Source organism: Lucilia sericata, unplaced genomic scaffold (assembly GCF_015586225.1).
Source record: "Lucilia sericata isolate MDLA Ls3-8-SP2 unplaced genomic scaffold, ASM1558622v1 Contig000112F_arrow, whole genome shotgun sequence".
NCBI lineage: Eukaryota > Metazoa > Arthropoda > Insecta > Diptera > Calliphoridae > Lucilia > Lucilia sericata.
This window is the reverse complement of record NW_023994144.1, coordinates 374,085-389,664: the sequence shown is the minus strand read 5'-3', so window position 1 is coordinate 389,664 and position 15,580 is coordinate 374,085. Positions and strand designations below refer to the sequence as shown.

The window sequence follows — 15,580 nt, the reverse complement described above, 5'->3', positions numbered from 1 at the left end:
GATAAATCTAGATCCGTAAGTTTGTAATTCTGGAATGAAATGTACAAAATATTTTCGATATTAACTTTTTTTTTAATTTTTTGACAAACGTAACAAAAAATTCTAAATATCGGGTAAAAAATAAATAAAAAACTTTTTAATATGAATGTGTGTAAATGTAATGTGCGTAAAAGTGTGTAATATATGTACATTAGATAAATTATTAATTTTAAGACAGAGAGAAAATTACGTTATTCTGTCCATTAGTTAATTTTATACATATATATACACATGTATAATTAAATAACATTATTATAAATATTTTAGAATTTCTGTCTGCCTTTTAAATTTATTAAATTAAAATTTAAATTGTAAATATGGGATTTATTAAAATATTTGTAATAAATGTTTGCGAAATTACATCATGTAGTAAATCTCAGCAGGAATTTGAGATTGTTGGTTGTTAAAAATGTATTCAATATTTATACATTCATAAATAGGATGAGAAACTTGTTGTAAAATAAATCAAATTTTGAAATTATTGTTTATAAATGTAACAATTTTATTATAAAATCTAACAAGTTTCAAACTGCACGCTTGTCAAGAGATATTTGGTAGAGAACTAAAGGTCTGAGGAGACATATGTACATAATTGATGCAATGAATTCTGGGAGACAACACATGTTCCCATCGAAAATGAAACTTCTAAGATTCTTAGAATATTTGGTGACCTGGATCATATGATAAAAATGTATTATTTTTAAAGAGTTTTTAATTTATTTTTCATAACAAAGGAATGTTATGAAATTTTGATATCATATGAAAATTCTTTGGGAGGAGCTTTCAATGGCGCATCAGTTCAAAAAAATGGAAGACATGAGTTAATAAAGTAAACAACAACAATTCTGTAAATATTTCAAATTAACTGAAATATTGATTATTTTTAATTTAATTTTTACCTTAATTCAGAAATATTTTTGTTAACAAAAAAAAAAAAACGATTTTCTAAATGAGGAGTTATATGTAGGCAGGGGGTTAATATGGCGCTATCCTTATAAATTTTGGAAGGGGGATTTAGGTTAGGTTAGTTATTTATGCAGAATATAATCATGATATTAGTGTTTATAAGTGAATTTTGACCATCAAGTAATTTTTTGAAGAGAATTTCAAATGAGGCCCGATCATTATGAAGATCAGAAGTATTATTAAGACTTATATAAAACTAAGTTTTGCGGACTTTTGAAGTGATACGAGAACATTTAACATATTTATGAGCTCAAAAGCTATATTCGGGGGCACGGATATACGAAATAATGGACCGATTTTAACCATTTCCTTGGGTTAAAAGAAGAGTATGTGCCAAATTTCATCAAATTATCTTGAAAATTGCGACACAGACAGACGGACGGACATAGCTAAATCGACTCAGAAAGTGATTTTGAGCCGATTGGTATACTTTGAGGTGGGTGTTACAAACATCAGCAAAAACACATAATACTCTCCCCACTATAGCGGTGTAGGGTATACAAATGCTATATTGAAGGCGCCTTTGCATTCATATGATATCAAAATTGCATACATTTCATTTACAAGAAATACGAAAAAATTATGAAAACCTTCAAAAAGGACCTTTTTATCAAAATATTTTCTTCAGTACCAACATTTATAATATTTTATTTAAATAAATGGAAAACAGGTATACAGTTTTATAATGTTATTTTGAAGCATGTCATTGCTGACCAGTGTAATCATACAAAAACAATTGTGAAATAACATGAAGATAATTTTGTAATCGAAAGTTTGTTAATTTATCTTTTGCAATACAATTACAAATTGTAAAGATTGGAAATAATTTAAAGATATTTTTGTAATAGTTCGAGTTCTAGTGATGATTGAAGAACTGACAACTAACTGTTTTTTTTAAAGAATTCAAATTACACGTGTAAACAATTTTCATATAAATAATTTTATCACAGCTTCTCAACAAACTTTTAATCACAATTTAAATTTTAATTTGTATAAATTCAAATTTTGATTCGACTCTAAGTAAATAACAGTTTTTTTACGTATTTTAACTCAGTATTCCCCAACTGCAGATTCGTCTTAAGTATTTCATTTTATTTGATTAATAATTTCAATAATTGTAATTTTAATTAATTGTTCGTTTGCTTTATTTTAGTTATAGATTTTTCTCAATAATATTTATAAAAAGTTATGATTTTTGTTTTTACTGTAAGTATGTATGTACAATGTACATATTTTTATTTTGTATATTTTTTAATAATTACTGGTTGAACTCTAAATTGTTGTTTTACTTCAACTATACTGTGAAAATCGTTGTGAATTGTTTAATTATTTATTTGTTCAATTGTTTTTTAATCTTTAAAATGTATATATAATGTCTGTTTATTTATTTTTTTGCTTTTTATTGAATTAAAATAAATAATAGTGTTTTTAAAGTGTAAAACTTTCTTTTATGAATTTATGCTTTTCTTTTTAAAGCCAAAAGCTGGTTTATTTTTTATAATTTTAGTATTTACTTTGATTTTTTGTTGTTGTTTTTGTTAATATTCTAATATTTAATTTATATTTTTAATAACTTATTTAAGTCTTTTGCTGTGTATTTTGTTATTATTTTTTATCATTTTTAGTATAATAAAATATGATTTTGTTTTTAGGTATAATTTAATTATTTATTATATAATTTACAATATTATAATGTATAATATTTGTTTTTTTAATAAAAATTTATCTTTATACATATGCTTATATTTGGTGTCTTTTCTTGTATTTGAGTTTATTTTTATTAGTTAAATCTACTGGTATTTAAAAATAAATTGTAAAGACTACTGACTAGAATTCCTTTTTTTATTTATTATTATTAATGTGTTTAATTTTTTTAATATACTGCTTATTTATTTAATTTTTAAAATATTTTATTGTGGTCTACAACTAAAAAAAATTAATGAAATGCAGAGAATAAATTTTTAGAAGAATTTTTGGAATTTTGTAATTAGAATTTTCAATTTTTTATGTGAAATAATTTTTGAAAATTTATTTAACATATTTGAATTTTGTTTGAACAATTAGCGAGTTTTTTTCTATTTTAACGTTTATTAAAATAAACTGATTAAAATGGGCTCTTGTACATGACCGATTTAATTTATTATCTACATTAATAATTAAAAACTCTATTTTATTACTTTCAATTTTATTTCTTTGTTAGTTTTGAAGTTTTTTTTTCTTGTAATTGGGTTTGAAATGGAAGTATAGTTAAAGGTACTAGTTATTTTAAAATGTAATTGTTTTATTTGTAATAATTATATGGGTTGTTTTAAGTTTAAAATTTTAATTATTACTTCAAAAAAGAATAATAATATTTCGATTAGTTATTTCACCTTTTTTATTTGTTTAATAAGTTGTAAATAAAATATAAAAAACAATGGATAAAATGATAATAATAAGAATTCTTTAGTAAGTAATTATTGTATAAATTTTAAATTGTTTATTAAAAAATTTTTAATTGTTTTTATATGGATATATATATTAAATATGAGTATATATAAATATTAATATTAATTATTTATTATTGTTTATTACATTTTGTTTTACATTAATTATTTTTATGTTTAATTATTTTAATTCGATCACAAAACTGTTACTGCTAATCTCAATTTAGTTTATTTCCTTTTAATTATTTTTTCCACTAAATGTGTTTTTTTTATTTTCTTCTCTAAATTGTTCTTATTTTAATGTAAAATGTAGTATATTTTATTATATCTGCATTTTTATGGCATCTACTGATTTTAACTTTGTGTATATTGTTTAATTTTCAACTTAAAAAAATTAAATTTTTCCTAATTAATGCTTAATTAATATGTATATGTATAACTATATGTACATATACATACATATGTATGTATGTACATGTATGTACGTATTAATAATTTAATAAATATTTTTATTGTAAGATTAGTTGCTATATGTATATTGAATTTTGTTTAATTTTAAGTCGTTGTCGTTGTTTTTGTAATGAAAGTTCAAATGTTTTCAATTCAAAACATGAACATGTTTTTTGAAAATAAATAAAAAAAATTACAAATTAATTGACAAATATAATTTTTATGGTAAACAATTTTACATAAATAATTTATTTGCTTTTTGTTTTATTTAATATATTATATTAATTCACATTTGTTTAATTGCCAAAGGTTTCAAGAGTTTTCTTTTCTTAAAAGAAAAATTGCTTTTAGTTACAGTTTTTTTAATTTAATACAAAATTTTATTCAAATGTTGTAGGTAATTTCACATTTACATTTAAAAGCTTTTTAACGACAATTTAAAATATTTTAAATTAAAAATATTATGATTATGACAATATCTAAAGAAATAGGCATATGTACATATATGTACCCAGCAAAAATTTACATTGAAATGTAAAGGGTTAAAATGCTAAAATTTTCTCACACATTGAGTTTTTAGTCATTACGTTAACAGAGTGATGACAAATGGGTAGTTATTTAATTACTTACTACGATCGTCTGCAAATAAGAAGATAAATAAGTAGTTTTGTTTTTGACCAAAAATAGCGTTCATTAAAAAAATTAATATTTTTTGATGAACGCTTTTCAAAAATTGTGTCATTAAAATTAGAGTTTCTTAACATTTTAACCAAAGAAAATTATCTATCCAACGAACCTTAATATTGAAGGTTTAACAACAAAGTTATTGACAATTTTCCGCCAGTAAATTTTCTAAATACCATGCTATTACTGATGTTATCGCCATAAATGAAAATTTTATTCATTCAAAGGTACCATATCTCAAATTTATTGTTTAGGTATGTTTGTTATTATTTAGAAGGTCCTCGAAAAGCGCTTTCAATGTCATATCAAACATTTGAATTTCGAAAAACGAAAATACCGCCTCGCTTACATTTAAGGAGGTTTATGATATGGGCAAATTCGTGTCAAATGACCCAACTCAAAAAATCGATTTGAATGAAATTTACCCCAAGGTTAGTACTATTAGATAGTAGGCCAGACATAAATTTTCAGCTGTATCGGTTGGCCATTTTGGTCATACAGGGTTGCCTGGCGTACTATCCAATAGTGCTGCATATTTCACTCAAATCGGAAGACATCGATTTTAAAACTTGGGTCACTTGACATGAAATTGGCCAAATATTAATTTTAATTACTTTTGAAAGCGTGATTTTCTTTGCAAATATGAAATTTCTACAACACTTTTCTAAACTCAATAAATTTTAAAATATTAACGTATTTCATTTTGTCCAATAAATAGATAAAATATTATTTTGAAATAACTATTTAAATGAATTTGTATTTGTAAGTTTAGGATAATATTGTTCTCTTTTGTTTGTGTCTTAAATCGAAATATCTTAAATGTAAAGTGTAAGTAAATTTATATTTTAATTAATTAATTTTAAATTATACAATTAGTATTGTCCTTTTGATATGTTTTTTTTTTTAATTTTAAAATTGTATTTTTTATCGCTAAAAAGACTACTATTTTTTTAATTTTAATATAATTATACATATAAGTATATAATTGAAAGTTTATAATTGAAAATTGTTGTTTTTTAAGATTTTGTGGTAATATTAAATTTAAGATTACTTTTTCTAGAATATAATTTTTGTTTTTAAAACTATTTCATTTAATTGCTATTGCAAAATGTTTTTTTTTGGATTTCTTTAGTTAATTTGTTTAATTTTATTGAAAATTTTGTTTGATTAAAGTAATAAGCCGCATTTAGATTTAGAGTCTTAGTCTGGAGAAATTCTGTTGAAATTTATTTAAGGATCAATAACAATGATTTGATTTTATTTGGTAACTGTTTCCTTTTTAATACGAGTATAAATTTCTATATTATTTATGGACGTTATATTTTACTATTTATTTCAATTTTTCTTTTTTTTAATGTTCAACAATTTCGTTTAACTTTTTACTTTCGAATCACTTAAAATAACTAGCTTTTATATTTTGTTGTGGCTCTATTTTTTTTTTTATTTTTTTTTTTATCATTGTTGTTACTACTTTGGACCCTATTAGAGTTTAAAAATTACTGTGACTGCGACCGGTGAATGAACAAACCTACATACATATATGATGCTACTTTCGTTTGTATGTAAATTGTTTAAATCAGTTATGAATAACTAAATAAAATATTTTTTGTGCATTGCTAATTATTTATAATAATATAATCTCTATATTTACTTAGGTGTTATTAAACTATTTTGAGCTGTTTTTTTTTTGTTGTTTTGTTTGGTATTCAATTAAACTTTAGTTTGTATGTTATTCTTTCTTAAAGGTAAAATTAGATAAATTATATTATTATAATATATAAGGATGATATAAAGTAAGTAACATAATATATAATAGTATTTAAATTTTAGAAAAAAAAAACATTTTATTGATGATGCATGTAATTTGGAAATGTAGACAAAATTTTTAAATATTTTAGATTTTTTTAAAGGCATTATTATTTGAAGAATTTGGATGAAACATTAAGGAAATATCTGATTGGGTCTTCAGATGTTATGTCTTTTGATTAGTATTAATAAATACGGTTAAATGATATAGGATTGATTAAATCAATCATTTATCCATATAAAACAAAAGATGAAAACTTAACTTAGTATACCTTAAATAAAGTTCAAATTGATTAAATAAGCGTGATCACTAAAGATATTTTCTTTTCATTTTTAACCAATGAATTTTTAAATTAACATTTACAGACGAATCATTGCGTCTATTTTGTTAAACATTTCAACAATCTAATCATAATTGTAATGTTTATTTTGCTTTAATTATTACGTTTGCTTTCGCTGGTACTTTATCTCAAGGTTTAAAGTCCTTTTTATTTTATATTAAATATATTTTATGGTTACTATTTTTTATAATTTTATATCTTTAGTATAAATATTTGATTTTAAATAAATTAATATATTTATATACATATATATTTAATTAGATTTTTTATAATAATAATTTTGTATAAATAGAATTTCTACTTATGTTCCATAATATTCGTTGCATGGGATTTTTACTTTAAGTTGGTTTTAGCCGATTTAGCTTTGGATTTTTTAATTACATATCTAAAATTTCCTTATTAAAAAATTTTAATTAATATTTTATTGTAAATAAATGTATGTTTTTGTATAAATAAAAAATTGCTTTGCATAATTCTTTTTTAATGCTATAAAAGAGTTTTTCCTGGGCTGAAGCCAGCGTTTACTTTTTTAAACAAATCAGAAAATTGTTTAACAATATAATATTTGTTTATTTATGTATGTACTATTATATAATATATTTAAGTTCTTTTGTTTATAAAAATTTACACATTCTTAAGTGGGTCATTGATTTAGTTTTAGCTTATAAGTATTTTTTAATTTAGGTAAGATACAAATCAAAATTGCCATCATGTTCCCTTCTCTTTAATTTTAATTCCAGATTTATTAAAAAATCTTAAATCGACATTATTTTTTTTTTTCTAAAATTACTGAACTAACATTATTGACAATTTTCATATGATTTCTTTAAAATTTAAATATTAATATGTATTTTGTATGGGGCAATTGGAAATCATGGACCGATTTTAGCGATCGGAATGGAATTCAGTAAAATGCGTGACAAAAAACGGAAGTGTTTTTAAGTACATTTAAAAAATACGAAAAGGAGCGAAATGTGTAGGTGTTTAATTTTTATTTTAATGTCTTACACTATTTTTCCTTCATAATCCATAATGGACCGATTTTAACACCATTTGTCTTTAGAGTAACAAAAGATCATTCACTAAATTTTGTTGAATTATCTTCACAAATGCAACGTTTTAGAGGTTTTAATTTTTCAGTCGTGGTTTACATTTTCTTGGAATTGCCCATATATAAAAACAAAATAAAATTGTATTTCGTAAAAACTAAAAATAATTTTTACCATGTTCTAATGATATATAATAGTCGAAAACGTTCTTTCTTTAAAAATGATGAAGGTTATTATGTATTAAAAATTTTATAAATTTCCCGGGAATGAAAAAAGTCCGGGAAATTAGAAACTATATACACAAGTCTTATAAAAACACAAAAAATACAACTGTCGTTTCATACCGATTTGGTAAAACACAGACAGTTGTTCTTAATGTATTGCAATCTAAAGATCGAAAGATTTAAATAGTTGAGAACACGATGAATTGATGGAGATGATGACAAGGATTAATTTGTATCTTCTTTCTTTATTGTTTAATAAAAATTATATTTTCTTTATATTTCCATAGACCCATGTACAATGTAATTAACTCTAAATCTAAAAACTTTTTTTAAGTGTTATTTAATTGAAATTTTTGTAGGGTTTTAGATTCTTATTTTTTCTCTTTAAACTAAGTGTTTTATTTACTTACCATTAGTGTTTACAACTGTTTATGCTACAATAATATCTTCATCATTTTCTTCTCCTGATTCCATGGACTCGACACTACCACTCAAACTATCATGAATTCTGTTATATGTTTCACCTTCCTCCATGCCTTCGGTGTCCTCATCTCCATGGTGTCCAGCATCTTTGATGCAAGCCGATTCTAAATGTTTGTTTAAATAAGACTTTAAGGCAAATGACTTGTGACATCGTTTACATTCGAAATTTTTATCAACCGAATGAGTCATCATATGTGCTCGTAAATTGGAACGGTCAGCAAAGGCTTTGCCGCAATGAACACAAGCATAGGGTTTCTCGCCAGTATGAGAACGTAAGTGACCTTGAAGTAGCCAAGGTCTTGAGAACAATTTACCGCATATATCACAGCTGTGTGAAAGTTTGTGAGTCAACAAATGCATGGCTAAAGCAGGCATTGAGACGTAAGCCTTACCGCAGGTATTACATTTCTTGGCAGACTGGGAGTCGAGAGATCTGTGAGTTTGCTTGTGACGTGACAGATTACTGGAGGTGGCATATTGTTTACCACACTCCGAACATTTATAGCAACCGCGTTTCGGTTTCTTAGTCGTTTCCAATTTACTATTTTGTTCCCCTTTTTTCTTGCAGGCCTTTGTGCGACCATCCACGATGTTAAGAGAGATTTTTAAATCATTTTTTGCAGATGCATCTGATAATTCGGTACGCCAGATTTGCAATGGTGGATGGGAATTAGAGTGGCCGGATTCCGATGAGGAAGACATATCAATATCAATATCCGACGAATGATCGGAATTGGGCGGTGTCAACGGTGAACAATTGTTGGAATTACTCACACCACTGTGGTGGTTCTGATGATGGTGATGGATGTGATGATTGTTGAGGTTCATTTGATGCTGCTGCAGTTGAGAGTCATACGAACTGATATAGCGAATTTTAGAAGTAGTATTATGATGGGGATTTTGGTCTGTTTCAATATACACATTTAAATTATCGGGTTGTATAATACCGGCACAGTGTATTGGTTGTTGTAATTGTCTGGAAGAACTTGATATCTCTTGCATTTGCGATTTATGAGTGTTCAGCGTACCATTTGGAGTGGATATTGAATGCGATGATGCTGATGACGTGGAGGTGGCATTTGAATCTTGTTGCAAGATTGTTACAACACAGGGAGGTGTTAGGGGTGGTAAGCTCTGCGACAGCGATAACAAATCATGAGCTGCTTCAGTTTCCTCAATGCTTCGCTCGCGATAGACTAGTGCTGGTATTGTAGAGGCGTTCTCAAATTTAACAACTGTTTTATGGTTGGTGTTGTTAGTACGCTGAACATTTGAGTTTATACCACCAGCTGGCGGTGCATAAAATATAACTTTACCATCTTCAGTGGGACTACGTCCGAAATATTTGCCATAATCTTTTCCCGTTTTAACATCAACAGTTTGGTCAATATTTGCATCTGAAAATATATGAAAAGAAACAGGGCTTTGTTATTATAAAATTTCAAGGATAATAAAATAAAACAATAATAAAAGTTTTATAAGGATATTTTGTATATATGTTTATTCTTATGAAATAAAACGAAATGCTACATGTAATTAGTGAAATGGTTCCCTTTTGTTTGATACCCATATTGTCATAACAGTCACCCTGTTTAATAAAACGTTTTGAAAATTTTATGTACCTCAAATCAGTCAAACGATCAGAAAATGAATAAGTAAGAGTGTTATATTCGGCTATGCCGAATCTTATATACCCACCACCAAATCATAAGCTGTAAAATTGACATTAATTTTGGATGGTGGTCCTATTTATGGGTGTTTATAAATTGATTATTTTGTTATTTGTTGTAATGATTTTATTATCACATGTGTATCGTCGATACTTTATAAAAATCAGTGGGATTTTCGGAATAGGGAGGGCTTGGATCAATTTTGGACAAAACTCTTCCAATTTTTAAAGGACCTGTACTATATGAAGGTATCCTTTTCTCATTTGTAACTACAATTTACTTATCAATTAGATTTATTATAAATTTTATTATCTTATACATATGAACAGATTTTTGAATGATTGATTATCTCTAAAAAGAGTTATATAGAAAGTATGGTCAATTGATGACCAATACTCATATAATTTTATAAATGAATTTTGTACCAATATTGCGCATTTTCAATACCAAACAAACTGCATGAACTAGAAATACATGTCGATACCCTATATTCATAAAGTCAATAAAGTCTAGTTGTCAGGGGAGCAAAAAAACTATATAATTTGTGAAATATTGCACAAAAATACAATGTTTCTTCCATAATACGATTTTAACATCCTTACTAATTCCTAACTATGAAAAAATTTTAATATTTTGCACATTTTAGCGATTTATTTAAGATAGCACTTTTTGGTCGACAAAAAAACAAATATTTATTCTAAGTTAGCATGTTTTGTTCAAAGAATAGAACAAAAATTTCTCGTAATAATATGCGTTATTTTATAATTTTATGAAATAAATTTTGTAAGGGATATAAGTCAAACTAGGAAGTCCAATAAGATGCATTTACACCATTTAAGTAGAAAAACTCATGGTATATCTGCTCGTTTATTATTCCTTATTCTCAGTATGTACAAATATTTTAAATTATGAAAAGTTTTAGAATATAAAAAGTACCAATAGTTTTTGAATAATACTCCATTATTTGCACATTTAAAGACTTTTTTATAATCAAAATTCTAAATTGGAACCAAAGAATATTATAGATCTTAGTGTTATAAACGATTTGTAAAATAACTATATAATAAATAAATTTTTTTGAAAAAACATTATTTAAAGTCTAAAACTGGCTATATATATAAATGATTATATCTTCAAAACTATACATTCAATTTATTAATCTTGTTAATAGTCAATATATATAATATACAAAATAAATTTTAAATAAATTTGAAGTTTTAAAAAAAACTTGTAAAATTTGTATGGAAGTTAGCACTTATTATCTTCAATAAAAATTTAACTTTGAGATAGCGTTTTAACAAAAATTGTTTTTAAAAGTGCAAAAATTACTTTTTTGGTTTCAAACTTATACCAGACGTGGAACATGCATTGAGGCATCCTTTGCCATAAAAAACTCAATTTTCCTAAAATTGAGTTCGCACTTTTTAAGGGTGACAATGTACAAAATTTCAGCTAGCTAACTACTTCAGTTTGGGATCTATCGTGAGCTAGATCGTCTTAGAATCTAATAAGGAATATATATACTTGTTTGTGTCTTAGATGAATATTTCGATGTGTTACAAACGGAATGACAAAAACAATATAACCCTCATCTTTTTTGCTGGTGGGTATAAAAACTGAGTAAGCAGTTATACCATATATGTATGTAAATTACGAGTTTTCGTATGTACATATTATGTATATGGTTTGGTGTGTGAATAATATTTGTAATCGAATCAGTTATATATGTATCAAAATTCACCTGTTTTGAACTGAGGGCTACAAAACTGGTGTCAAGTGTGTCTATTATTTTTTGCTGTAAACGTAAAAACTAAAACTCATCTCGAATTAAATATAATAAAAAATTAAATTCCAATTCAGATGACAAACATATACTATCTGAATCTGGTTTTATTTTCCAAATCCTTTGATTTTTTAAAAGTTATTTAAAAAATAGTAAAATGTCATTAAACATTCAAACAAGTAGAAAAGGGCGTGGCCGACCATATCATAACCTACACCAGTTAAATAAATAAAATGTGATTTATCATAAATTTTTTTGCATGGATCTACGTTTACATAAAATGTAGAGTCCGACCGAACTCAAAATTTCATTCGGTACCGAACCCGAACTTCGGTAAATTTGAAAGTTCGGCCGAACCCGAACTTTGTTCGGTTTTCAAAGTTCGGTGAACACGAATTTTTTTTAAATGAAAAATAATACTTTATTTTTGGTTTTTAAACGATTAATTGACAATGATATAATTATCTGTAAGAGCACGATGAGAAAAAACATGGTTGTGATAACAATGTTCTAAGAGCAACATATTATGATTATTGTAACAATTTTAAAATATCATATGATTAAATAACGTCAAAATATTTCATCATGATATTTTTGTATTTATCATAATATTGTTATACATGATATTATGATCTAATGTGATCAAAATTTCGTTTTAAATATGTATCGAAATCAAAATGAATTTTATGGAATCAGTAAAATTAGTTTTTAAAAAAATAAAAAATATATATACAATACTTAACACAATTCGCAAATTTCAATTTGCCAATTTATATTTCATAAAAATACTAAAATTTTTAAGCCTGTTATGAACGTTAGTAATTTTCTAAAGCGAACATTATATGGAGGCCATGTCCAAATGTAAACCGATTTTGTCCATTTTGAATACCAATCAAACTGCAACAATAGTTTAGGTCCTATCGTTCTTTCAAGAGACTGACTGACTGACAGATATGTCTAGATCGTTTGAGAATAAGAACCTAGAAAATTTCGATGTTACAAATGAAATCAAAGATTTATAATCGAAACTAGATAATTCAAATTAAAAGTTTCACTTTTCTTAGCTTTTTAATCAGTTTCTGGTTAATAGTTTTTCAAATCAGCCGAAAAAACGAACGGTTAAAAAGGCGTTTTGTACCTATGTATATCCGTAATTTATTATACAGCCAGGATGTATGATAACTTCTGTAAACAGATTTTCAGCATTTTTAAAACTTTTTGATGATATAAAAATATGATAAAAAAACATTTTATAAAAAGTTCGGCGTTCGGTCAAAATTTCACCGAACACCGAACATTGACCGAACCTCACTTTTTACCGAACTCCGAACCCGTACCCGAACGTTCGGTCGGATGTATTATGTGGACATTTAACTCATTTTCTGAAGGGGTCAGTAGCAAAGACTAAGAAAAGGAAGATACAGTCTTCCAAGTTCTCCTCGAATGCCCTGCTCTAGCCCCCAAGAGAAACAGATTAAAAAACTATAATTGAAAAAAATACTCTCAAAATTTTTTGACATAAGAAATTGCCTAATTCTTCATTCCATAATTGTGACCCGTAGTTTAATTTTTATGGCAATGATACTATATTGTATTAAAAATAAATTTGGTTTGAAACTCGTATGTATTTCTATTTAAAGTTTTGTAGGAGTTTTTGTTTGCCTTATTTATTTTAATGGCTAGTTTTCACACTGGTACTGGCCTGCATTATCCTTAAGGGCAATTTCTGCTTTCTATGTATATCCGTTTAGTACACTTTATTGAATATAAATACATTTTGGTCATTATGTTTAACAAGTTGTATTTACAAAAAAAAAAAAAAACGAAAACAAATAACAACCTAGCAAAAACTTTAATCTTCATGTAAGGGGATAAATTAATAACTGACAAATGTAGAACTTATACTTAACATCGCTACTAAATTTTATTTCTTAATATTTCTAGCTCATATTTTTGCTGGTTTCCTCTTTTTGCGAATTTCATTTAATTTTTTGACACTGTAATAACGAAAAACAAGTAAGGAAGTATAGTCGGGTGTGACCGACCATATGATACCCTACACCAGTTATGAATATTAAATGTGATTTATTTTTCATAATAAAGCATTTATCTTCTATTACCTTGTTCCGATACATTTAAGCAATTTATGGATGAAAAACTAATTTTCTGAAAGAGGCTTTATAGGGGGGCTAGGGGCAAATATGGACCAAGCCCGATAAAATTTTGTAAATATATTTATATTTACATAATATTTTATTGTGCATTCAAGTAATTTTCTAAAGGGGACTTTGTATGGGAGCTAGGGTCAAATGAAGCCCGATCTCTATGAAATTTAGCAAAGTCATCAAGGCTTGTCCTTGGGCCGAAAATAGAGTGTGTGCCAAATTTCATCCAATTATCTTGAAAATTGCGACCTGTACCTTGCGCACAAGGTTTACATGGAGAGCCAGCCAGACGAACGGACGGACAGACGGACATAGCTTAATCGACTCAGAAAACGATTCTAAGCCGATTGGTATACTTTAAGGTGGGTATAGGACGAATATTTTGTATGTTACAAACATCAGCACAAACCCAATATGCCCTCCTCACTAAAGTGGTGTAGGGTATAACAACAAATTTGCTGATACCGAAATTTCACACACACTATATGTAGGTGACCAAAAAAATATCGATTTTGTTTGGATGGGCCTTATTTTGCACAGTATTGTCTGAAACTAACTGGTCCAATCGGATAATAGGACTTTTTGATTTTTTTCAAAAACAATGTATTTGAAAGTAAATCGTTTAAACTTTCGAGCAAATCTTATCTTCTAAAGTAAATTATCTTTTTAACGTAGCATAACATTAATATTTAAGAACAGATAACAAAGTTATAGACATTTTCTCTCGACGCATTTTTAACAAAAATGATTGAAAAATACAACATTTACTCGCAAGTTTGTGTACATTTTGATTCACACAATTTTTATATGTAAACCAGTGAGAAAATAAAACAAAAATGCATGTTTCTTGATTTAAAAAAAATAAATTTACATAATTTAGAAAACATTATTTTTGAAGAAAATAAAGAAAATACCATTATTTACCCAATTTTACACGGTTGCAATAAAATTTAACTAATTGTTTTTATGAGATAATGATGAATGAATGAACAAAATGAGATCCATCGAAACAAAAACGATATTTTTGGGCTCCTCTAATGTACATAAGAATATGTACATATATGTATAATTCTATTTAGTCTATTACCTTTTTTACTTAAGTATACATACTAAACATAACTATGTATGTATGTATGTAAATACTGAATTTCGATTTTCGTGTAAATAGTTATGGGCTATTATAATACTTAATAACACTGACAAATATCCTTAAATAAATCGCATTGAATTCTTAACCTCACAAAGGAACTACTGTCAATGAGAACACAAAAGCATTAATACGAATGAGTACTCATATGTCCCTAAGGGTTCTTCATATTACAAAATACTGGTAAGATTTTAATATAACAAGTTGAAAGCAGAAATAATAATTATGAAAATATATAGTTTTAATTATTATAGGGTTTATTTAACAAATTTACCTAATAACATAATAAAATTTAGCAAGAATTTTTTTTGAAAAGATCCTCAGTTCCCTACTTGCGATTGAAAATT

General features: G+C 26.0%; 1 protein-coding gene across 5 annotated transcripts in view; it reads right to left on the bottom strand.

Moving 5' to 3' along the window:
* Positions 1 to 4,200: 4,200 nt before the first annotated feature.
* LOC119600388 (zinc finger protein 37) overlaps positions 4,201 to 15,580 on the bottom strand; it is a 37,238-nt gene continuing 25,858 nt past the window's right edge. For 4 of the 5 annotated variants that reach the window (XM_037950574.1, XM_037950572.1, XM_037950573.1 and 1 more), the window contains exon 3: positions 4,201 to 9,865. In XM_037950574.1, coding sequence (XP_037806502.1) covers positions 8,415 to 9,865 — 1,451 coding nt within the window. In that variant the 3' untranslated portion in view covers positions 4,201 to 8,414. The remainder of the gene's footprint in view (positions 9,866 to 15,580) is intronic. The other variant, XM_037950575.1, reaches the window with a different exon arrangement.